This window comes from Melospiza melodia, chromosome 4 (assembly GCF_035770615.1).
Source record: "Melospiza melodia melodia isolate bMelMel2 chromosome 4, bMelMel2.pri, whole genome shotgun sequence".
Classification (NCBI taxonomy): domain Eukaryota; kingdom Metazoa; phylum Chordata; class Aves; order Passeriformes; family Passerellidae; genus Melospiza; species Melospiza melodia.
The window spans coordinates 79,580,786-79,605,783 of record NC_086197.1 but is presented as its reverse complement, the minus strand read 5'-3'; the positions used below and the strand labels follow the sequence as shown (position 1 = coordinate 79,605,783).

The window sequence follows — 24,998 nt, the reverse complement described above, 5'->3', positions numbered from 1 at the left end:
ACATGTGCATTAAAAAAAATAGCCCAACTGTCTTTAATGTGTGTCCTTCTGGCACAAATATGCTGTAACATCAAACTCACTCTCTTGTTGACAGCGTGCTTGCATTTTAGTTCCCAAGGTCACGTGAGCCTGTCCCTTGCCAGCTTCTAGCTTGCTGACAGTTTAAAGACACAAAACCAAACAAAAAACCAACCCCAAAAACCAACAACCAAACAAGCACCAAGCAGCTAACAGGGAAAAACTGTTTTAGGTCACACAGCACTAGCTCAGTCAGTTGGAATGCATTTGGCCATCTTCTCTCTTCCTCCTGTGGAATTCATCCCTCTGGGTACTGTAATGATGGATTTGCCTGTCAAAAGAGCAAATTTTCTTCTTCGCTGGGCAGACTGCAATTTCTGAGTCTCCTTGCCAGTAAACAAGTAGAAACCTTGTTTAACCCCTTTATGTTTTGTTCTTTTCTGTGCATGAAACATGTCAGACATATCTGTTTCTTAGAAGTCAAGAAAATATCACAGAGTAGAACTAATTGAATGCAATGTTAGTCCTGGTCAGATATGTAAAAATACAACATATTAACTGAATGCAACCTGTGCACAGGTATTATTATGTGAAACTAGGCACTTAAAATCTGGGAGACCTACACCAAAAGGAGAGCTGCATCTGATTTTATAGTTTGACTGATATATCCAAGAAAATTAATACTTACTTTAAAAAGAAATTGATATTAAAATAAATTACTAGTTACCATATTAATAGGTCAAATTAGTTATTACTATTTACTTAGATTGCAGTAGCACATAGGAATATCATTCAGAGCCCAGGATCCCGTGAGATGAATGCAATAAAGACATTGAAAAAATAGATGTCCCTGCTTCAAAGAGCTTACATAGACTTTGATCCTAACCACACTTACATGACCAGCAAAGTCTCCACTGTTCTAAGTGAATCAGAGTACAGTTTCATAGTTTAAAAGCAATCCCATTCCAATTTTATTTTTCCATATATTTAAAAAAATACAAATGTATTGAAAGATTTATGTCTTATTCTATAAATCAGTATGTCTACAATTCAAATTTGCAGTAGAACACTGAATGACTCTAATGAGACCACCTTTAAAGCAATGACTCAATCATTTGTCCCAAGTGTCTTCTTCTTATAAAAAGAATTGAAATGAAATTATAAAATGCAGACCAAAAGAAAACAAAAAAACCTTCAGGAAAGATTTGATCCTCTTGACTGCAGCAGAATGTTTTGTTGAAAAAAGGGCTTGTGAGTTCCAAACTAAAACTGCTCCATTATAGCTTCTCTTTCTTCCCCACATGTTTCCTCTTGTGTTTGGATTAATAACTATAATTTTATTTCTGTGCTTAGTTCAGGTCCTACTTTGTGCCTAAGGCTCCATAAAGTCTCTGTACAAACAGGTAATAACAACAATGACGATCACATTTATTTTAAAATAGCTGATACTATTTGAATTTCCATCCCAAACAAACAGGGATAGAGATATCTCTGTAAGCAAAGGCTTAGGCTTAAATTTTATTTAGGCTTAAAGTTTATTGGTTCAATAGTGACACTGTGAGTAATAATAAAAATGGCATTAATATCTCATGTGTGGTGCAGTTGCCTCACCTCTATATTTAGCTCGCTGTTGGATTTCAGGAGATCGCTGGGAACCGTACACAGAATTGATTCCGACTGCAGGAGAAGGTTTTCGCAGCTTTTGTTTCCAACTTTTAGCACCTCACCTTTAACAGCTTCTGAATCAATGTAATTTCCCTTGGAAAAAAAAAATCAATTTCATATTACATAACCATCTCATAAAAGTTAAGTAGTTATAAGCTTGGAAGATATTTTTAATGAAGACTAAATTGTGAAATAAAAGACTAATGAGAACTTACACTGTCCTGTCAATATGCATGTATAGGCTTATTTCATGTAAATGTGACTTTGACAGAGGGGCCAGTGTAGGATGGTAAGCTTTACAGATAAAATCTGCTGTCACTCATACAGCTCATACAGACTTCTGAAATTTTAAATGTCTGAGGGATTAATCCTGTTGGTCCTGTTTAGATTTTTGCATAATTTGTTTAAGAAAGGACACGTTATTTAACACTGTTGTTTACACAAAACTGGAATTATATTATCCACATGCTTAAGGCATCTTAAACATTTTGTTTTGCAAGTGGTTATGGTAGCAGAAATGAAGCTTTCAAGAAGAAGTAATTAATTAAAATAATACACAAGTCTGTTAAAATGATGTTCCACAGACCAAAAAGGAAAAATTCTTGGTAAAGATGAGGCATGAAAATTTTACTTCTTACCCAGAAAACCTGCTCTCACATCCCAGACTTGGATGAGAAATTATTGCTTCTGATTCTGTGACAGCAGAATCCAAAGGCCAAGTTTAGGATCTTTTGTGCTCAGGAGTGCATCTCTATTTAAGAGCTGGCCTGGCCCATGTGCAGCCCAGCTCAAGACGAAAGAAGAGACATACTAAGTGGGATTGAAGGAAAGAAGGGAGAAGGGAAGGACTAATACAGGCTATTTATATGGGCTGGATCTGGGAGTTTTCCATGAGAAGGGAGGAAGGCATCATAGCTGACACCACTGTGAAGCCTTGTATATTGGAAAGAAAACAAGAATTCCATTCTGAGGGGCAAAAAATAATCTTATTTTGGCATATGTTTTAGATCTGCTTCAGAATGAGACTGAACCCTGAGAAAACTGTAACAAATGTATAGGAGAGCCAGCTTAATATCCTATTTTGATGGCAAAGCCACACCCCAGGTAAATGCTTTTTAATTGCTAGCCATAAAAGTCCATTTTGCACTCTATCTTCTGTCTCATTGAAGCCATTCTGTTTGGTGTTAAGTAATAAAATATTCCTGGGCTGGGGAGCATATGAATGCTTATTGCTCATTTGTTTGGAGACTTGTGGCAGATTGTGAGCCACATCTTTCCTCTGATGATGTACCTCAAAAGACTTGAAGTTAATTCTTCCATCTTCAGGATAAATATATCATCCTGGAGAGTGTGGTTGATTGGTCTCTTCTTCTACATCAAAGCCTAGAATTTTATTCTCCACCAAAACTGATGGAAAAATAGGAAAAAAACCAAGCTGATATTTCCTAAGGTGGTCTTTACCTAGTTATAGAGATGGCAGCCTTTACTTACTACTATGAACATTATGTTACCATTAATATATTTTAGTCTCAATTATATTCACCAGGATATCTAAATATATTAAAAGTTTCAAAACACTTAGCAGTGGTTTTGCTCTTCTTGGGACAACAGAATTTGCCTACAATTTTAGGAAAAGGAGGAAACTGGCTCCTGTGAGAACTGAGAAAAAATATTTCCTCTTTTCAAATGTCTATTACCCCCTTCTTGGTGAGCAATCCCCTTGAATGCAAGCTGGAGAAGGTAATCTTCAAGCTGTACTGGGTAGCTGTTGCAATCCAACCTGATAGCACAGCCACCTCACAACTTTTAGAGAGATGGGGATAACTTGGGTAAAAGTCCAAAAGCAGAAGAACAGTAAACTAAATAAGGGATGGAAATTCTGAGACTGTTATCAGAAGCAATTTTGAGGCTCCTAAGCAGAGTGAGCAAGTTGACTTGGGAAGAATGAGGAGTTACCGCAGCTGCAGAGGTTCCTCATCAGCTTGCTCAAAAATACCACAGTTTCCATATTGCTGTCTTTTGGACCAGGTTTTGAGAGTAATGATTTCCTACACCATGTGAAAGATTGACAGTAGAGTGACCTATAAAGAGGCAAGAAGATTTCCTTATGATTGGCGCATAAAGAAAGTGTTGCACTGGCTTAAGAATAGAGTAGGCAAATTAGTAAATTTTAAACTTACTAATTTGCCTACTCTAAACTTACTAAACTCAGAGTTTTAAGACAGAAGTGCCAGAATGCAGCCAGGATCTCAGATGTGCTGTATAGCATGCCAGTTGTTACACATTGAATTTCAACTGTGCTATGTATTTCTCTAGTGGAAGATTTCTATTTGTAAATATACTTTTGTTTCTCACGGCCCATGCCTAGGTCTCCTCTGGAACAATGCACAGAGTCCCTGCACCATCTTAGTGCACAATCACAACCCCAGAACAGACCAGGCCTCTGGGCTAACTGAAGAAAGATGCTTTTCTTATTTATTTGTTGCTTAGTTTTCTGTGGGTTTTTTTTGGGGGGTTGTTTTTTTTGGGGGGGGTGGGGGGGAGTTTTCCCCACAGCTAGGATGCTCTCAGCTGTCAGCAGCCCAGCTTGCAGGTCTGGATCAATGGCTTTTGGGGAAGGCAGCAAGTGGACTCTGTCCTTTTCAGCAGACTCAGGAGTGAAACACCAGTATTTCTCCTGCCCTGACAGCTTTCCATGTTGGCAGGAGATGGGAGTCCTTCTGAAGTGGTGTCTTCATGGTGTTGAAGGAGAGAGTTGTCTGTCATGACCCCTCTGACTGGGGCATGGTGGGCACCAAGGAACTTGAAAGGGCCACATACTTGGCATAGGAAGACAGTGATGATGTGGGATGTAGAGAGGCTGGCACTGAAGACAAGGAGGACTGGCATTTGTGGCACACGGTGCCCTGACTGTGTTTTAAATAGAAAACCTAATGTTTTCTTGTGTACAACATTTTCTTACAAAAACATCTTGTGGTCATCAAGGGAAACCAAACAGAACATTTCAATCGGTACCCACTGTCATTTGATGAAAGCCAAATATGTCACACTAGATTAGTTAGATTGAAAAACTTGTGATAAAAGTTCCCTCCTCCCCTCTGAAACTAATTAAGAAAGAGATAAAAGAACTTTGGTTTGGTAGAACAGACTGTTCACTGAAGCAAGCTGCCATTTAATTTCATGCTGAGCTTGCTTAATTACTGCACAAAATATGATCATGAGGCATGTAAAGTTGTGTGTATTTTTGAATGTGGGTACAGGGCGAGGGGGAAGTGTTGCCAATATGGCTTGTAATGCTCTTTTGGCTCCTGACTATAATTTTTGAAAGTTGTCTCACAGTTTTGATAGAAGCACCCCACTATAACTAATTCTATTTAGAAGAAGATGTTAAATTGGTGCCTGTTCGTGCAGACCACCTTTCACTAATGCTGTTCTCCAGCTAGTTGTCAGGAAATAACCAGGACATTAGGCTTAGGGAGACATCTCCCTTGGGTGCCATCACTACAGGTCAATACTACAAAATTGTGACTTTGGTCAGTTGTCACTATGACAATCCTCAGTCAGCCTTTCTTATCTAAATGGGTTTTTTTCCCAGCAATAAACAGCACCAGAGACTTCTCCAGGGAGAATAAAAGAGTAAGCAGAGTAGAGAGTTTAAAAACCAACTAATTTTTGACTCTCAGTGTCTCTGAAGATTATAGAGCAAGTCCTCATGGACGCACTTCCAGGCAGAGGAAGGACAAGAACACGACTGGGAACAGCCAGCACAGGTTTCCCAAGAGTGTATTTTGCCTGCCCAACCTTCTAGGAGTACAGGACTGGCTCTCTAGAAGAAAGGAGAGCATTGGACAAGCAGGCCTTGGTTTCAGCAAGTTTTGCAACACAACCTCTCCTAGCAAGGAAAAAAACTTAAGATGGTATGGACTGGGTGGATGGTATATAAAATGAGTGAAAACCAGACTGGACAGAGATCAAATCTTTCTATGATAGTGGAACCAATACTGCTTAAGATCTTTTGACAGCTTGGACATAGGGAGAGGATGCACTGTCCTTGAGCTTTCAGATGATATCAGACTTAATAAAATGACTGACATGCTGGACCATAATGTGAAATTAGACAGCAGTATGCCACTTTAGTGATGAAGGCTCTGCACACATTTTAGCAGCAAAGCCAGTAGATTGAAGGCGACTGTTCTTCTCTGGTCAGCACTTGTGGAGCTGAATTGTGAGAATTGTGTCAAGTTTTGAACCCCACAGAAAAAGAGAGGTACTGACAAGCTGGATGAAGTACAGAAGAGGGTCATTGAGCTAGGAGGGGACCTCAAACATAAGATACACCAGGCAAGACAAGTGGAGCTGAGTCTTTTAAAGCTGTAGAATCTCCATTCTTGGAGATTTTCAAAACTCATTTATACAAAGCCATAGGCAGCCTGACCTAATTTTTATTTCAGCTCTGTTTTGAGCAATGGGGTTAGACTATGAAGACCTCCAGAGGTTCCTTCCAATCTACATTATTCTGAAATTTTCCCCAAATTAGTCCTCTTTCCAACTGGTTGATATGCATGACTTGGAAAATACTGGAAAACACTGCTGTCATTGCACAGAGGCACTGAGCCATGCAGCAGCTGTATATTCCCAGATCTGTTGACCTGCACATCAGAACTCTTTCTAGCGTTTCTCCATAACTGAGCAAGAGATTTGCATTGAGGAAGAAGTGATTGCATGGCTAAGAGCTCAAAGTAGAAAAAAACAATGTAAAAAGTAAAAATCAGACCAATTATTCTTTGGTATTTGCCTAAAACCCTTTGCAGAGATGGATTAATATGCAGAGTTTGACTGGAACTCAGCATGGCTGACAGGAATTCTGAAGTAATCCTTCTGATGTCTTGCAGCCCAGAAGTTGGCCCACTGGACCATGTTAGATTCAAAGACCTTAGGGCTTCAAGCTTTCTTCATTGTGATGGGGTAAAAGTTTTGGCTTACAGAGCTATGCAGGAGTGACACAAAGAAATAACCTAAGCATTAGGACTGATTATCTTCCATAAAACATTTTTATCAATTATATTTTATATAGATTATAGATATCTATGCAAATAACATATAAATACCAACATTTTTTCATAAGCATTCAGTGTAAACTAGAAACACCCATATTTATAACTTTTCTATTTAATACTCAGAAAAAACTAGACTTCAAGAAATTGCATTCTTGGACTCTCGCAAAATGGATTTAACTTTCTCTACAGCATTGTAGTAGAGAGAGACCTGTGCTACTGAGGACCCCAAATTCCTAAGAGATGCTTCTCAGTGCTATGTAGGCTATTCTCAGTGCACTTTGAATAGGCATTCAGCATCAACTTTGCATTTTTCATGGATCCATAAATATTTAGGCTACAGCAGTGACTGATCCTCATGAGTGACTTTGTGCGCAGGCCAGAGTTTCCCTCAGCTCCAGAGAACTGAAGAAGCCAGACGACATCTTTTGTGAGGAAGGACACATAACCATGGGCCAGTAAGAGCCAGGGCTTACACACATACTTCATATTCTGGGCTGCTGGCCATGTTTAATCCTGAACTGGTGGTGCAGCCCATTGCACTCAGAAGCTGATGCTCCGTGGTCCTCCACGAGGACAAGGAAAGCCCCTCTCCCACTTCACCTGATGACAACAACCACCCTGGTACACACACACATCTTTGTTTTCAGCTCTGAATCTTTTAAATGGTGACAAGTGGGCTGGGGTGAAGGCAGTACTGAACACAGTGCTCTCTCTGCCCTTGCTTCCTCGGGGCTTCCTTTATTTCAGCAAAACGTCTCCTCCACGCTGTGCTGCTGATGTGCACTTGAGAATAATTGAAAAACTTATTTCAGCATTTCTTACCTTAATTTCCAGAACATTTTGGTTGCCTCTTGAGATGAACACTGTCTTTTCAAAATGCTTAAATACAGGATTATTTACGTAATCAAAATCAAAGTACAGGGAGCTGACACCATCAAAAATAAAGAACACTTTGGTCACAAAGGGTGGTTGGAGATTGAAATCTTTCAGTGAAGGTGTTGTACAGCAGATTATCTCTGAGCTAGAGCGGTGGCTACATGCCTATAAGAAAAAAAAGAGGTAGTTGCAGTATCTACATGGAGAGGAAGTCACTGATTAATGCAGCTTTCTTTAACAATACACATATATTGAAAAAATAAACACCAAGGGTCTTGTTCTCCTTTAACCAAAGCAAAATCCTGATCAGTGCTACACAGCGTTTATGTAGAGCTGGGAGAAAAGTATAAAAACTTCACGTCAATGGTGTTTGCACTCTTGTTGAGGAAATGTTCTAGTAAACAAGCTTCCTGGCCTGATTGTTCACAGCACTTTTAAAGTAAATATTTTGCAGATAATTAATGGAAAATTATTTCCAAAGCCAAGGACCATCAGGAGGCTAGCCTGGTGTACTGAGCAGCTATAGTTCAGGTTTCCCAGCTTGTCACAGTGACTGCAACATAGATTTCTCTTTCTTTTTCACTACCAAAGCGATAGTAAGGGACCAGAGGACAAAATAAAAGCCAACAATGCTAACTGGAACAGTGGAAAACAGAAGTAAAGCACTGTTTACCCACAGTGCAGCTAAGTTGCTATGTTTCCGAAAGGCACTGTGGACTCTGAGAAAGGGCTTTAGAGCCAAAGCCACTGTGGATTCTGGGCCACAGAAGCTCAGCAAAGTGTATCTTCTTAAAATGTGTATCTAAGGCCCCAGATGTGTGGCACTTGGTGCTGAGGTACAGAGTCCTGCAAGCTCCTGCTGAGAGCGTTGCCTGTGGGAAATGCTTTGCACTCTATCTCGGACCAGCAGGGACAAGATGTTTCACCTCACCGTGGTGCAGGAGCAGCCTAACAACAGGCACGAAGTCACACGTGCCCCTCACTGCCACTACTCCTCATGGCAGCCTGCAATGGGGGAAAGCTGCACCCCATGATCAGAAGTCCTTTGAGAGGATGCTCTGTGCTATGGGGATGTGATCCAGTCCAAAACGCAGGACTCATCTGAACTGCCTTTGCAGCTGACAGGGACAACAGCTCATCTAGAGTGGGTTCCATCTGATCCACCTTAGACAACAATCTAATCTTTAATTAGATTACTGGTGCTCTAGAAGAGTCAGCTTTGTCTGGACTGTGAAGGTTTCTACAGGAGTACTTTGCTTACGATGCCAGCAGCACATCCACAGCCCCAGTGGGAGGCACGGTGCGTGCTGGCTGCACCACACAACTGCAGAGGGGCTGTTTGTTATTGCACTGTGCTGTTACTGCACTGTTGTTATTGCACTGTGTCCTCCCTCCCTGGCCTGCCCCTCCTGCTGCCCACCAACGACACGGCTGAAGGACTTCTGGCACAAACACAGTTGCTCCAGCTCCACAGAAGCATTTCTCTTCCAACTCTACAAACTTTCTGTAAATAGTCCCTTCTGGACTGTGCCCTGAGAGAAGGACAAACTTTTTCTTTTTTTACAAAATATAAAGGAGCATATCTGACATATGTTCCAGAAAGAATGGGGCTAAGCTCCTTGTCATCATAAAGCTTACATTTGTTTTACTAGAGATTTCCTTGGAAGATCAACAATGCTCTTGAATACCTTTGTGCATCCAGAGAAGGCCAAAATACATATTTTTCTGTTTTGTTTTTCAAAATAAATTTGTTCTCATTACCAAATGCTGCCTGAAGGAGCTTTGAAATTAGTTTAAATTAATGCAATGTAATTGTGCTTTTTCAAATCACTCAGGCTGTATCAGCTATATACCCACTTTAGCTGGAAAAGCGGGTTTAAATTAGCTGCAAACCAGCTGTAAATCAGGGGTTTTTGTTATCACCACAGCAATTCATGTTTCTGTGAATAATATTGTGAAATCTTGAATCTGCCAAGGGAAACATTTTCAACATTCTGAGCATTAGTTTTAGAGATCCTATGTGCCTGTGAGCTGTGAGTTTGGAGCTCAGTTAACTAACTTGGTGGAGCTCTCTGTGATGCTAATGGCATTTGCACCTGTGTATCTAACACCCCATTTAAATTCCTAGCAGAAATTCAGAAATATTTTTGTAACCCTCATGTCAACAAGGTAAACTGTGGGACACAAGACAAGGCAGATTTTTGCTCCATTTGCTTACAGTATCAGATTGTTCCTTAGAATACCTTGTTATACAACACTGACTATATCTCAGGCTTTGTTCTATCACATAGATCTAGAAATTAATTTCAATTAGTATGGAAATAATAAGATGCATCATTAGTACAATGGATGATCAAGCCATACTTTTCCATGATGTATGAATATTTGTTATCTATCATATTGTGTCGATTCTTAAAAAGGATTACTAAAATATATATAATTATGCACCCAAGTATGTCCCAAGTAATCATTATATTTATTTGATTAATGTAAATTCATTAGACTCTTTATCTACTGCAGAGTAGTGATGTCCATTAAATGAATAGCAGTGGTATTCATAACTTTGTTTGTGGCTATCTATTAGAATCAGATACTTTACTTTATCAGGCTGGTCTCTGAAGCAGAAGCTTTCAGAAAATGATAAAAATCTAATAATACTCTTTGGAGGGGATGCAATGTGACTGATTGGTAAGGTCAAGAAAAATCTTATTTGCAATGCCCTTATTGGTACATGATTTGACATGACATTTTTACCTTGAAATTGGTTTTAGCAATTGAAGAATATGACGGTTTAGTTTTCAAGAAATATTGGATTGAGGATCTCCAAGAAAACCCCCCTAATTCAATCTATTGCCTTCTCAATTAAGATACTGCCTATCACCCAGCACCTTTAACTTTTATTTAATTAAACTTTAAAGTAGATTCACTTTAAAAGCTAAGCCTACATTTTTCTTGTGACAATAATCTACATCTGAAGACAAAGAGGAAGAAAAAATATAAAAATTATGGAGCATTTCACAAGCATAAGTAAATGCTATATCCCAAAGGGAATAATAATCCATTGCACAATGCATATGACTCATCACTTAAGGTATGTATTCTTGTTCCATTTGTAAAATATGACCCTTGAGGCAATTAATTCAAACCTGACCTACAGAACCTGAACTTCAGTGCCCAATTCAATTCTTTTTCATCTGATAGAACAACAGGAGAAGTATGAGGGAGGATCTCTGAGCTCCAGAGGTCTCCCAGCAGCTGACCCAGATTAGAGAGGGGCAGTTGGGTGTGTATTACAGGATCTGCAGCTGTCAGAAAGGAGAAAAGGGCCAATTTGTTCCTTCATAAAAAGTAAACTTTTGGAGTTCCAGTGAAGAATGAAAGATGAATGAAGCTAAAGACAGACCTGGAGACTCTCCAACCATCCTTGCCAAAGGATGATTTCTCAATAGAAAGAGAAGAAAATACAGATCCAACATGAAGAGAAGCCCATTCAGAAGACTTTTCTGTGTAGAGCATATCCTGAGGGTTTTTCAGCAAATTCATTGCCTTTTGCTGCCATTTTGGGTGGCACAATGAATGATCTTGATGTATTGGTAGCCTTTTTATTTTCGTGTTCTTTTTGGATGAAGGCATGAGAGATGATGCTTCTAGTCTATCAGATCATGAGAGCAGAAGGTACAGTAAAATGTCTCTTGCTCTTGGGTCTGAGAGCCAGCCCTTTGCACGACATGGTAAATACTGGCTGGGAGTCCAAACTCCTCCCTGGGCTTGGGGTGGTCAATGTACCTTGTAGCACTGCATCCCTGGCACCCTGGTGATTTCACACAGGGGCTTTCCCCTGCTGTCCCCTTTTCTTGGCAGGAGATGTGTGTGAGCTACAGATTTGGCACAGAAAGAAAGATGAATTTTCCCCTCTGTGGGGGAACACTTCACTGGGATTCTGTGGCAGCTTTGTGCCCTGAAGTCAGGAGAGATAGAGGATCCAAGCCTAGGAGTCTTTGGATAGGGAATCATGAATATCTTCAATAATCACACACTCACTACCTGCACTCTACAGGGAATTTGTTTTATCATTATTTAATACATCTAAGGTAGACACTCACTGCTGAATTCTAGGCATCTTGATGAATATGAGTACGGATTGCTTACAGACTTGGAAACATTGAATGAACTTTAGACTCTTTTAAAATTGTCCTGTGAAACAACAGGAAATGGCATGTGGCAGGGAAAAATTTAAAAATGCTGAAGAACATTCAAAAGACTACTTACTGAAGAGATAATTAAAAGTCTGTGGAAAGAGAAGATGTTGCATAGCTACAGAGTCAGTTGTTGAAGGTCATGTAATAAAAAAGCTTCTTCTTAGTTTTGCAGCCTTGCATATCTTGGGACATTCATTGTTAGAAGAGATTAGAGGGTAGAGGGAATATATATTGAAATTAGCTAATAGATGGCATATTAAAAATGCCACAAGAAAGGATCCCCAAATGACCACTTGTTCACTTTGGGGGAATCAAGGCAAACTACAGGCTTTCAAAGAAAAAAAAACATTACTCCCAAGTGCTTCAGAAGCAGAAGAGTCATCTAGCATGACTTACAGCACAGGTTCCTGATCAAACACTATTCCAAACTGTGCCTTGGGTATTCTTACAGGCACAATGAAAGGAGGGAACAAGCTGCTTCCCTGCTTGTGTACCTCACATAGGAACTGGATATGTGAATAGAAGTGAGAAGGTTTCTGTATTCTTATGCTTTCTCTAGAGCTTTTAGGAATTTATGCAGCACTGCCTATATTCCAATTTTTTTTTCCGTAGTTGGAACAAATGATCAAACGAACTCATGACATAGAAATTAAAAAAACCACATTGCAATTATTGAAACATATGGTTCAATACATTTTTTCACTCATTGAAATAAATTCAAAGGAGGCAAAATGTATTATTTTGACAGTATTAACATAAAATGTAATATAAACACAACAAGTGTGAATACAGTACTGAACAATTTTAAGGAAATTTAAATAAATATGAAAAAAATACAGTAAAATAGAAACAAGGCATTTTTTGCTCTATTGAAGAAAAAAATTTCAGAGATACTAAACTACAAACATGAATGCTGAAAAGCTCAACTTTAATGTTTCTTCTGCAGAGGGCTGACATACTGTGCCCAAAACTTTTCAGTCTCAGTGAAACTGCACTTCTTATAGGAAGTTCTTCCAGAAAAACTTTGTATCAGTTGTACCACTCACCTCTACCACTGGGATGGAAAGAGGCAGAGAAAAGCAAATGCCCCAGGGCATGTCTGCTCCCTGAGAACTGGGATGCAGAGCATCCCCAACAGCTCCTGCTGTTTACAGAAATGACCCTCCACCTACATTGTGACTCCATCAGGACTCTAGGCCACAAAAACGTGAAGATAGAGAGCTGACATGAAAAGGTGAGACCCATTTTAAATTGGGCACTGCCAGTTTCATGATCTGAGAGGTGGCTGAAAGAATGAGAAGAGCTCTAGGAAGCAATATTTATCAGGAGAATTTGGAGTGGTTTGGTTGTTTTAACTGGAAAAGAGAAAGGTTGAATCATAATTTAGTGCAAATATATAAAATTAGCAGGAGGGACTGATTATCTGTTGCTTGTATCCACAGAGGGTTAAACAAGAAGATAGGTAATTAGCCACAGGATTTGGGTTAATTATTAGAAAGAAGTCTTTCCAAACCACTAGGTAAGCAGGTAGAGCAGCTCTCTCTAAAGCTTGTTTAAGCAAGATTGTGAAACTTCTTGCACAAGTAGCTTTAATAACAGCCTAAACAAGTATCTGGTAGGCAGTGGTCTGGGCACATTTGCTCCTGGCACAGGGAAGTGGGCCATGCTTGGCTGCTCTGGTCCCTCCCAGCTGTATTTTCCTTTGATGCTTTGGGATGTGTCTCAGTGCTGGCTTTGGTTTTCCCAAGAGCCAGAGTTTCTGAATGCTGACAAAAGCAGCTTCTTGGAGGAGGCTAGTGAGAGAAAACTGAAAAGAAAAAGGGCTTAAATAACAATTTAAAAAATGATTCATTTAGCTATCCTCTCCCAAACTAAGGAAGCCAAAAGACTCATTACCTCAGCTATAGCACTTCTTGAGCACTTTGGTCTGTTCAGGAAAACAACCTGTCTTCTCTTTATAAAAGGGATAGTTGGTCTGGATCTCTGCTGGAAATAGTTCCTCATTGTTATTTATTTTAATAATGACTGGATGAACTTGGGGTTTTTTGGTATATCTCCCATGCAGAGAGCCCAGAACTTTCAGTGCAGGATGGGTAAGACTATGGCCATAGGCATCCTGCCCCAGAAATTTCCTCAGTTACACAGTACAATCCTGTTTTGCCACTTATAAATCTTCCCTTTCTACCACAGAATTAATACTCTTCCTTTAGAAATATGCTTGAGGTAGAGAATAGTGGCAGAACAAATGGCTGCCACAGAGGCAGAGAATGCAACTGAGTGCCAGAAGCCTTTAATTTCAATAGAGCAAAAATATATTGCTTGGGCAATGTCAAAGTATAAAACACTCTGGATTACAATCCATTTCAGGTTATATTCCACCTTTTTTGCTGGGAGAATGAACTTGTGTACAGCTGCTCATACACTGGGGCAATTTCTTAGAGATCAGCGGTGGCAGGAGATTTGTTTGTTGGCAAATGTCAAACACACTGCATGGTATGAAAAGAAACAGAGTAAAGGAGATAATTCTGACTGACTAAGTCCATGATTTTTTTCAACAACAACTTAAAGGCAGAATGAAAGCAAAACACTGCTCAAGGTTGCTCCCCAATATTTGGGGGAAAGAGTAAATTCTATGGTGTTTATTGCCTGGAGTTGCCAGTCACTTTTGGACAGTGTATTTTCTTTAAAACTTTAGATCTTTCAAATCTGTTCAGATTCTAAGAAGTCCTAAATATTTGACAGGGTGTACAGTATCAGGGCTTGAAGAGAAGCAATATTGCATATTCCCACAGGGGAATAGAAAAAGCAAATGAATGATCTTTGCACGAAGCAAAATCTCAAGACTTGATTTCAGCAACAATATTTCCCTTCAAAATCCTTTGTTCTTAGAAATAATTATGCTCACATTACTCAAAATCTAATAAATTTTGAGTTTGGTAGATTACACTGGAAGATTTTATTTTCTGACTGATGGGTAAAGTGACTTTTTGATAACACTTAACACTGTGTTACATTGGAAAGGAACTGATTTTTAGATTAAAATCTGAACCTATTAAATTACAAGCCACGACTACATGCTGCGGAAATTCAGGTCCTGACACTCATAATATTATACAAATTAGGATCATGAAGAATATGATGACCTTGAAGCTATAAAAGACTGCAAATTTGCAGACGTACCATTTAAAATGCATTGAGCAAACCTAGGTCTGATAGTTAGAATTCAATTCAGGAAACAGTGTATGATGATCATTAGAAATAAGCTGAGAATATGAACAGTAAGTAGCATGTCATAAAGAGTGTAGGTCAGTTTAGCAATTTAGCTCCAGTTAGACTAAACAAACCTTACAGGATAAGAGAATGTTGGAGGTAGAACAAAAATGTGTAGACAAAAGCTTACATAAGGCAGTTTGAGTAAAACTAGATGGCAAATGCCATCTTTGCCCTATAAGAATTAAAGCAGATCATATAATCATATCTGTGTTTAGATTTGGACACTGTGTAGTGTCGACTCAGGAACAAAAAGAAAAAAAACGAGACTTACATCTCTGGTTGACACCTGCTGTTTAAGCAGAGGTACCCAATTGCAAGACCCCAAATCCATCTTAAAACTCAATGAACTTATCAAAGTTAGGACAGATTTCCCCAAAAGAGATTTTGGCACAGAAATTATTAAAAATAATACTTAATTTTGATTTTATATATTTACACCTCCTCTTCCTTTGATATATACCTACAGTCACCACTTCAGTATCACAGTAGTGTCTGAACTTGTCGTGTTGTAATCTGATATATTTATATTGCACCGCTGCATGTTTAGTCATTCAATTTGTATTGTTAAATTGAAATATATAAATCTTCTTATCAGATACTGTACTAGCCTTATTTCTTCGGAAAAGCTTTACTGGAAACAGTTGTTTTATCTTCACATTAATTTCAAATTTGTTTTGAATTTTTCCTGTACAGTGAAAACAGTCTTTGCAGAAAACACAAAATATCAGTAGAAGCCCCAAAGTTTCAAGGCAAAAGTCAAAGTATTTGGCTGAAAATTCACAACCATTCACTACACCAAGATGAAAAGATAACAGATTGTGTTCTTTAAGATTGACTCACCACAGAGAAGTTCATTCCTAGTTTAGGTACAGTAATCACCATCTGAGGAAAGCACACTGAGTTCAAGTTGATTCCCTGAGCTGTGATTGTACTTCCACCACTAGGAAAATTCACCAAAAGAAGAAAAAAAAAAAAAAAGGAAGGAAAAGAAGAAGAGAAGATAAGTAGAATAAATAACTGCTGTGATAATGTAATGTTAATTACAAATTATATTTTAGAGTAAATGATAACATAAAACCATAATTAGGGATATGCATTGGGTAAATGCAAATACATAGCTTTGAGCAGTGAGATAATTTTTCTGGGAAACAAATTTTACATTTACTATAACAACTTATCAAAAAAAGAAAAAAGAAAAACAATTTTTAAAACTGTGATAAGCCAGGGTATAAAACAAGTGAGTAAATTTTAAAAGAGGTTGTTTTTTCTGTACTTTGTATTTGCTAACTTACTTATTTCACCTATTGTGTTCAGTGGTGCTGAAAAAGGTGTCTCTTTTACTGCTGACATTTTTTTGGCAAAGGCAGATGGCTTGGATTAGAGCTACTGGGACCATGAATTTGTCACTTGAAAACACACACATTCTAGCATACATATATATTCATAATGTTTATATAGCACTGGATTTAGACTATTTTAAAATCCATTTGCTCTCCTGAGTCCGCTGACTTGTCACATTAAATGATTTTCCTCAGCAATCAGTGTAATGTCCAGACACAGCATAGGAGACACACTTAGCAGAGCAGTGGGTATCTCAGTGGGACACCACAGGTAGGCTCAGCAGCAGCTAGGAGTGAAATCAAAGAGAAAAGAGGCACCCTTCCCCCTTCTCCTTCACCTCTGAAAGGAAATGATTTGCCCTCTGCAACTGCACCATAATAGAAACAATTGGCACGGAAGATAGAGATAAAAATGCAATTTCTTTTGATAGATTGCTGAGCAGCATAGCCGTTCTTTGTTCATTTGCTGCTTTTCTTATTTATATAAGAAAATTTCACTCACCTAAGAAAAGATTTGGCTGGATGAATTTTTAAAACAACTGGGTCTTCTCTGTATGTGAAATGGCTGCTTGTGTCTCGAACAGCTTCATCGATTTCCATTCTCACACGATATTCCTGGGGAATTTGCTGTGCTGGAGTGTAGCACTCCACAGTGCTCGCCGATATGCTGGGAGGACTGAAAACAGATTGCTTGTCACCATTCTGAAATATGTACTTGGCTTAAAACACTGTCCTTTACTGAGCCCCAACCTTGCCTAAGGATCTGTTCGTAAAAAAGTCATTGATTTTCCTGCTGGATAATCAGATTGCAACAAGTAAGCATGGCATAAGGTATAAATTGCAACAGCATGGCTTAAGCTCAAGATTAATCTTAGTTCAGTTGACTTGCACCTTCCTGATGGAAGGTGTTGTCCCAGTACTGGTGACAACCCCATGAGCCCCTGCACCCTGCAAAGGCAGCTTCCAGCCTGGAAAACAAGAGCACGCTCCAGGTTTAAGGAGAATGACTTGATCTGCTGTAACCAAATAATGTAACCTCTTTCAAATCCACAGGAATTATTCTGTGTTAAAAGCCTCAAGTAAGGGTGCTTGTGTGGGATGTACCAGATGCTGAGGGGCAGGCAGAGGGCAACGAGAAAGAAGGACAAAATTCAAGAAGAGCTGGCTGAATTCAGTGGAGTCTCTGGGACATTCACCTTTCCCTTGCTATCATGCCTGGCCATGGAAGTCCTCCTCCTCCTACACTGAGCTCAGTGGGTGAGTGGACAGCAGGAGGATCCTCAAGTTTGAAGCACATGAAATGTGGCCAGAGGGAGCAGGGCACATCAGAGACAAGGGTGGCAACTGACTGGGGAGTAAAAATAACTCTGCCAGCTGGTTTCAGGGATTTGGGCCCAAGCACATCCATGGGCCATGCAAGTGAGGTTGTTCTCATAGAATGGAAGAGATGTTAGACAAAAGGGACATTTGCTACGACCTCTGAAGCTTTCCAGGAAAGTGGGGTTCACCATAAGGGATAGCAATTCATTCATCTGTTTCTGGAAGCTTTTTAATGCCTCTTAAAGGAAAAAAGTAAATCTTGCTCTAGCTGCCCACAGAACGGGAGAAAGCTGCCTGTTTAGCTAGAGAAACACCTGCCTTGAGAAATTGGTTAAGATTTACACAGAAGTCTCCAGGCAGCTTGGCTAGTGAGAAAGAGGGGTACTGGAGATGCTTACTGGGAAAGTCTCAGCTATTGTTCAATACCTAGAGGTCCACCGAACCAACATCTGCCTCTGAGCTGGCTGCTGTCCCATCCCCATAACAGAATCATTCCCAATAGATTCTCAAATGAATCATTTATTTCTCCATTAGCTGACAAAGACACCAAGAAATGCAACCCTAACTATTAATGAACAGAAAAATCATGAAGATCTTTTTAGTGATCACACTTGAATATCTAAATCCTTTTCCTTGATTTAGTCAGACTTGGCTGATTTGATCAAGAACATACAATAAATCATTTAGTAGTAAAGAATAAATTTAATCTCTCCTGACTCTGAGTCTTGTGTTAACTAATAGGCTACTGCTTCCCCATGGTCTCCACAAGTGTGAAGTTTTACCACTATGACTTTCCATAATCATCAGATGATGCTCAAATTTCACAGGAATTGCTGGATGTCCTGTTTCTGGAACACAGTGGGCCAGATTCTGCTTTGTCCAGAGAGGTGACAATTCTGGAATCACCCTGCTGTTCCTAAGCAGAGAACCAATTTGGATTTGTGCCATGGTAGAATGGCTACCAAATTCAGAACTCGTCTGCCCATAGTGGAGAATCTGTGTTTGGTGACCAAACACATCACAGATTTGTGACTGAGCTCCTGCTGGATCCAGTACAGAGCCACAAGGAATTCTGGCTTAAACCTCCAAAACAATTTTCTAAATACCAGGAGAAGTATGATGCTGCCAAACTGATGCTGCCTCTGTTTTGTAGGCTGTTCTCTGATAGCAGTGCAGAAATGTCTACCCCATGCTCCTCTGCATTGTCACCCTGGCCAGGTTTCCACCCAGGCAGGCAGCAGGAAATGGTGACTTGTGCCCACTGGCTGCTCACTGGCAGCTGCTGCATGAACAGCAGCTCTTGCTAATAAAAGAGAGAGAGCTGAGTGTGTGGGAATCAGGGTGACAAAAATGATGGGAAATAAGCAGTTTCTTGTCCATTAGAAGTTGATTTGACACTTCTCTGTGCAACCTTTTAATGAGGTTAATGAAGACACTAGAGAATAAACAAGACTTCCAGAAAACTATAGTCGCTTCTAGAAATCTTTCAAGTATCCTAAACTCAAGATACTGCTTATTATAAATTCCCCAATAAGTGACACAAGAAGAGGAAAGCAAATGTTTGAGTTTGGTTTTTTAACTCCAAGGCTTTTAATCAAGACATTTCAGTATTAAAATGTGTTTTAGTCAGTGCATTACCTTTTCAAAGTGCATGGTTGCTCACCAACAAAAATCCTCATGGATTTCCCACTGTCTAGGTATTTTCCAGCTACAGTCAACAATGTTCCTCCAGATTTGGGGCCATAGGTGGGAGATATACTTGTTATTACAGGATTCTAAGGGGAGGTAAAAATAAAACCAGTGGATTATGAGCATATTTTCAAAATGTTGAGAGGACTTAAAACATTTGTTAACATTTCCGTGAAGTAACAACAAAGCCAACATGGATACAGAATTTACTATGCTGGATTGGACTCATGAGGAGTCCCTAACAGTTAATACTGAGGTTAATTTTGACTTTAAAATTTTAATCTAGTGCTTACCACGTATGAAAATGTATTGAATAGTGTTTTGCCATGTCCAACAGAAACACTACTGGATATATTAAAACCAGGACTTTTTGCAGCAGGAACTGTGCATTCCAGCCTTTAGAAAACAAGGAAAAAATGGGATTATATTTTTTTTTTTCTAATTGATTTTTTCATATTAAAATAGAAACACTTCAAACTCATAATAATGGGGAATCCATACTAAACAGATCATCAATCTATGTGCACCACAGACATTTCAGAAATAATAGCTAAAAGAACTGTAGCCCTCTTCCTTAATAATAAATACAAATGCTGTGGACTTTATAATACTTGGCCACAGAAAATAATTTTAGTATATCATATACATTTCAGAAAAAAAAGCATGACAGAAAAAAACAAATACCTCTATTCAATGGCTGATATTTTTTAAAAAATTTTCCTTTAATATCAAATTTTGGCAGACAATAGCATTAGAAAAAATGAATCATATACACAAGTTTGTTATAAAAATTAAACATTACCAAAAATTAAACTTGAACTTCTGCAGCAGCATATGTCAATGTGTTATACTACATTCACATAGTCTCATATATAATCTAGTCTCCTTAAATCATCTTGTTTCCATTGAGACTGTTCAGAACAGCAGTTAGGAGAGTGCTCAACACTCTGGAGCACTTGCTGGAGTATCTGCACTGCTGTGTATGTGAACAGCAAAGCTGTGCCACGACTTGGGCATTGCTTTGGTGGTAGAGAGAGGATATTCACTGAACTTGCATTTCTGCAAGATAAAAATCACAGTAACCTCTGTCTTAAACTTAACCCATTATCCCTGTGCCTCAGATACTTATTTCTGAGGAGGAGGAGGAGGAGAGGTGCAGTGGAGGGTCACAAGCCTCTGGGTGACGAAGTACCTGCATCTTCTCACACTTCTCTCGAGCAGCAGCTTTACCGATCAGGAAGACAGGGGTGACATAACTTAACCCAGCAGGATCCCGGCCAAAGGAACTGCCTCCTTTTCAAACCTTTGAATAGACTCATTCTTGCCAGCTTTCACAGATGTTGAATAGCATTTCACCGACAAATCAGAAAAACTGCTGCAGGAGCTATTGGCATAAACTAGATTTATTTCATCTCCATTTTGAGCATTGTTTTTCTTGGTGACTTTATTAAACCATGGCATTTCTTCAAATTTGAAATTTCAGAATCAGAGATGATACTTATAGACTGAATGTTTGTATTTGCAAAAAATTCCATACCACATAAAGAACATCTGTATAAATGAAAATTAATATTTTAGGTTTCTTACCTATTTTTGTTGCTAGATTTTGCTTCCAGAGGACAAATTTGTCCTCCAATATGGACTACGGTATTTTTTAATTCAAATCTATTATTTTTGCTGAAACCAAAGTCCCATCCACACAGTGTCAATTTTGTCCCACCTTCTATGGGAGCGCTGCTTGGGAGAATCTGTTAAAAAAATATTGTGTTAGTTGAATCAGATTTTCTTGAACTTCACTTGGAGCTAAAGAATGGGCAAAGGAATAATTTTAGAAAAGCATTTCTTTTGGTAGACTATGTCCTAGCATTCATCTTAATTGTTCTTCACCTTTCATTTGTCACATTATGAGCTTTCTATGACAGTAGCAATAAATAACAAAACCTGTACTGGAAGGCTTTGAAAGATAGTGTTTAGGGGCACTGAACAAGCTGTGCATTGTAATAGTCTTTTAAATCCTGCAGTTCTTGTCTTTCACATCTTATTTCTGCTGTGTTAAACACACAATATACTTATTTTGTTAGAAGCTGAATGCTGAACACAAAAGAGCCCCCAAATGACCGTTTTTTGCCAGCTTGATGAAAGTTGGGTTCAGAGTGAAGTAGCTTCAAAGACACCATAATCCAATATTGCGTTGACTGTGATAAAGTTAACATGACTTCTGCTATTCTTTCCGTAAACGTTTTACATTTGGTCACCTCTAATTCCAAGTCAAAAATAAACTGCCCCTCAGAAACACAGAGACAATCTACAAAGGAAATACATTTTTTTTTTTGTATATGTGTGTGTGTATTGTAAATTGTCCTGTAAAATATAACAATGGTGGGAAAAACGTAGGAACATTATAGAAGTCTTACAAAACTCAGTAAAAGTACCGGTTAGTACTGTCAGTAAAAAAAAACCCAAAACCCACTAAAAAACCAACCAAAAAGAAAATACATTAGTTCAGGAATTATGAGGGCTTTCAACAATACTGCACAATTTTGCAAACATACCAGTACCACTAGACAAACAAAAAAGAATGAAAGGAATGAGAGACTGAATTTATACTTGTGATTATAGTGCCTAAGTATCTTAATGCTTTAGTGATAATAATTTTGCCCCTAAAATGCAATACAGCTGTGTCCTTCAAAGGACCCGGCTTAATTTTCAAGCTGAAAGGAAAGTGTTTGAGTGATACTTGGCTATTATTTCATCTGGAAATCCAGTAAGACAGCACATTTCTTTTCAACTCTCTTGTAGCTATACTTCAAGACTCTCACAAATGAACTATTGTAGATAGAAAGGCAGCTGAAGAATACTTCAAAAGAATTATACCATATACTATATATGGGGAAATTTACTGCCCTCACTAGAAACCAGACAAAGAGTCTGACTTAAAATGCACTGAAGCCAGGAGGAACCTTTTCTGTTTTAAAGAGCTTTGAATCAGCTCTCAAGGAGCAAAAAGTGAACCTATGCAGGACCAGCACTTTTGTACAAATCCGTAAAGAAGGAGTGACACACAGCTGCAGCTATGAGCTTGGAGCCATTCTGTGCCCACAAAATCTGTGCAATTCCCAGGTTTAACTTTTCCTGTTTCTTTGGAGTTTTCTTCTTCAAAATCTGGATTTGACTTCAGATTCTAGTTTTCCACTCTGCTCAGTATCTCAGCACATTATCTATTTTTGAAATAGCAAAACCCTAGCAGAAAATGAAATTGCTCTGTGGGAGTACAGGATGTCCCGATGTTTTGTACAATACATTGACATGTGGCATTTGAAGAGTTTGAAATGTAATCCACAAGTTAGCAAAATAAGGGCTTCACAAAGCCATACAGAATAAAAACTGAACATGTTTTTAGTGATCTTACATGGCAAAAGAGACTTGTGATAGCAACCTGTGTGCTTAAATTGAGGGGTACCAAGTATTTAGTACATTTTGTCAACAATTTTAGGAGGCAACTCCTCTAAGTAGATAGCAAAATATAAAGAAACAAAAGATCAAAGTTTTTTTTTAAGTTCTGCCAAACTCCCCTGTTTTTATTCAAAATTTATATTGTTCCATTTGTTCTGTATGATGAAATGTCTGAAAATCAAATGTGGTTTTCCAGACTTTTTCTTGAGAGTGTTGACAAGAATGGACAGTGAATCTCCTGCACCTCCTACTGAGGTATTTGTAGGCCTCCTCTGTGTACTTACATTGCACTGGTAGTAACAGAAAACAATCAAACCAGTATAAATGCTATGAAATGCAGGATTCAAAAAATATTCTATTATTTCCACTGATAACATGGATCAAGTCCTGTCATTCTGCTGCTCTCTGAACTTTTGGTTAAGGGAGAAAGTGAACTTTTTGTTTTTGGAAAACTTTAAAGCATTGTATTTTCCTTTTATTTATGTTGACAGCTAATATCCACTTAATATATTTTTGGAAGAAAATACGTATTTATTAAAGTTTTATTAGCACATTCATTTTAATTCAAAGACAAGAACACATGTGCACAACCACATGTGAAGTTTCCAGCAAAGCCTCCAACCTAAACAGGCAGCAGAAGGCCTGATGTTCTCGATACGTCTGATACAAAAGCCAGCTAAAATGACTCACTTTAAAAACAACAACAAACCATGTCAGATTTTTAACCACAACAAAGAACCAGAAGGGAGCCCAATTTATTTCTTCTTTTACACTCTTCACCTTTCAGCGTGACCTGAACACCACGCGCAGATGCCTGCGATTTGTTCCAGCACCAAGTGATCTCCCAGGAGACTCCCTCCTGGCTTCCCTCTAGAGCTGCCAATCCAGGCTGATGAAAATCCTCATTGCTGGCAGAGGCAGGGGGTGGGAGCAGACTGGGAGCTGGGCTCTGGAGGGGATGTGTCCGAGCGCCTGCCCTGCTATGCTGTCCATGTCTGGGCAGACTTGGCTGCTCCTCTCCAACCCACAGCTCCAAGGGAAAGTGCTTAAAGCAGGGCAAAAGAGACAAAGGATCTGCAGGACTCCATGGGAAAACACTGGGCTTCTTCTCTGCCATCCCTCCTGAGAGGAAAAATTATTTTTTTTCCCCGTCGTACACCAGTCTGTATAACAACCTGGGAAAACGTCACTGAAGATTAGTTAGCTAGCATCCACTGGAGCAGACCCTCAGGCAGCAATCTGCTCCCCTGAGGTTAAAGTGATCATATGACATATCTCAAGCAATCTGTCCCTCTGAAAGCTGCAAAATATTAGGGAGAGGTTTGGACTGAATTTCAGATACTATGCAAAGCAGGTCATCCTCCGTTTGTTAGGAACAAAACGAGCTTGTTTCTTACATTTTATGCATGTGAGTTTCAAGACAGATCAGAAGATGATGAATAATCTGTTTTATATTTTTTTCAGTAATCATGTTAAATGTCATGGTCCACTAGAGCATGAAATTTGTCTTAACAGCTAGCAATCCAGTGGATTTAAGTATCCAGCTGCATTTTTTTTCCTTACAAGCCTTCTGGAAGCAACTTCTACCAACATCGGCACGCAGTAATTCGAGATTCACTTTCAGATCCATCAGTGTCACAGCTCCATATTGATTACAGGGTAGACTGGGCTTGTGCTGAGCAGGCTGGGCTGAGCCATGTGGGGAAGGGAAGCACCTACCCAGCCTCACACCCGTTCCCACTGCCCCACGTCCAAGGTGTGCTCCCCTGCCAGCACTCACAAGGACTGCAGAGATGGCTGTGGGGGATACACCTCTTGCTCTAAGTGCCTGTGCATGGGCTCCAGGCTCTTGGTTCTTAAAACTGCTGAGTGAACACATTCAAAACTGAAATTAAAGAGGGCTACATGAGTTCAGCCCCTCTGAAAATCAGAAACGAAGCAGTTCGGAGCCTGGGAAATATTTTTTGAGCTATGGAAATATACAGCCACTTCTGGAAAGTTTGCAAATTAAAAACCATTAAGGGCGCTTGAGCTCTAGAAAAGATGAAACAAACTGTGCAGGACCGGTGAGCACCTTGGGCCTGCAGAGGTACAGAAAAATATATAAG

At 39.1% G+C, this 24,998-nt stretch overlaps 1 protein-coding gene and 1 long non-coding RNA gene across 7 annotated transcripts in view; one reads left to right on the top strand and one right to left on the bottom strand.

Annotated features, from left to right (window-relative positions):
• The window catches only part of MET (MET proto-oncogene, receptor tyrosine kinase), a 105,674-nt gene that overhangs the window by 16,457 nt on the left and 64,219 nt on the right, over positions 1 to 24,998 (bottom strand). For all 6 annotated transcript variants that reach the window (XM_063155310.1, XM_063155312.1, XM_063155315.1 and 3 more), the window contains exons 6-12: positions 21,025 to 21,185; positions 19,731 to 19,833; positions 19,387 to 19,523; positions 16,931 to 17,104; positions 15,929 to 16,028; positions 7,563 to 7,781; positions 1,630 to 1,776 (exon numbers count right to left, since the gene is read on the bottom strand). In XM_063155310.1, the coding sequence (XP_063011380.1) occupies positions 1,630 to 1,776; positions 7,563 to 7,781; positions 15,929 to 16,028; positions 16,931 to 17,104; positions 19,387 to 19,523; positions 19,731 to 19,833; positions 21,025 to 21,185 (1,041 nt within the window). The remainder of the gene's footprint in view (positions 1 to 1,629; positions 1,777 to 7,562; positions 7,782 to 15,928; positions 16,029 to 16,930; positions 17,105 to 19,386; positions 19,524 to 19,730; positions 19,834 to 21,024; positions 21,186 to 24,998) is intronic.
• Positions 1 to 24,998, top strand: part of LOC134417733 (uncharacterized) — an 83,173-nt gene that overhangs the window by 35,453 nt on the left and 22,722 nt on the right. The window lies entirely within an intron of this gene.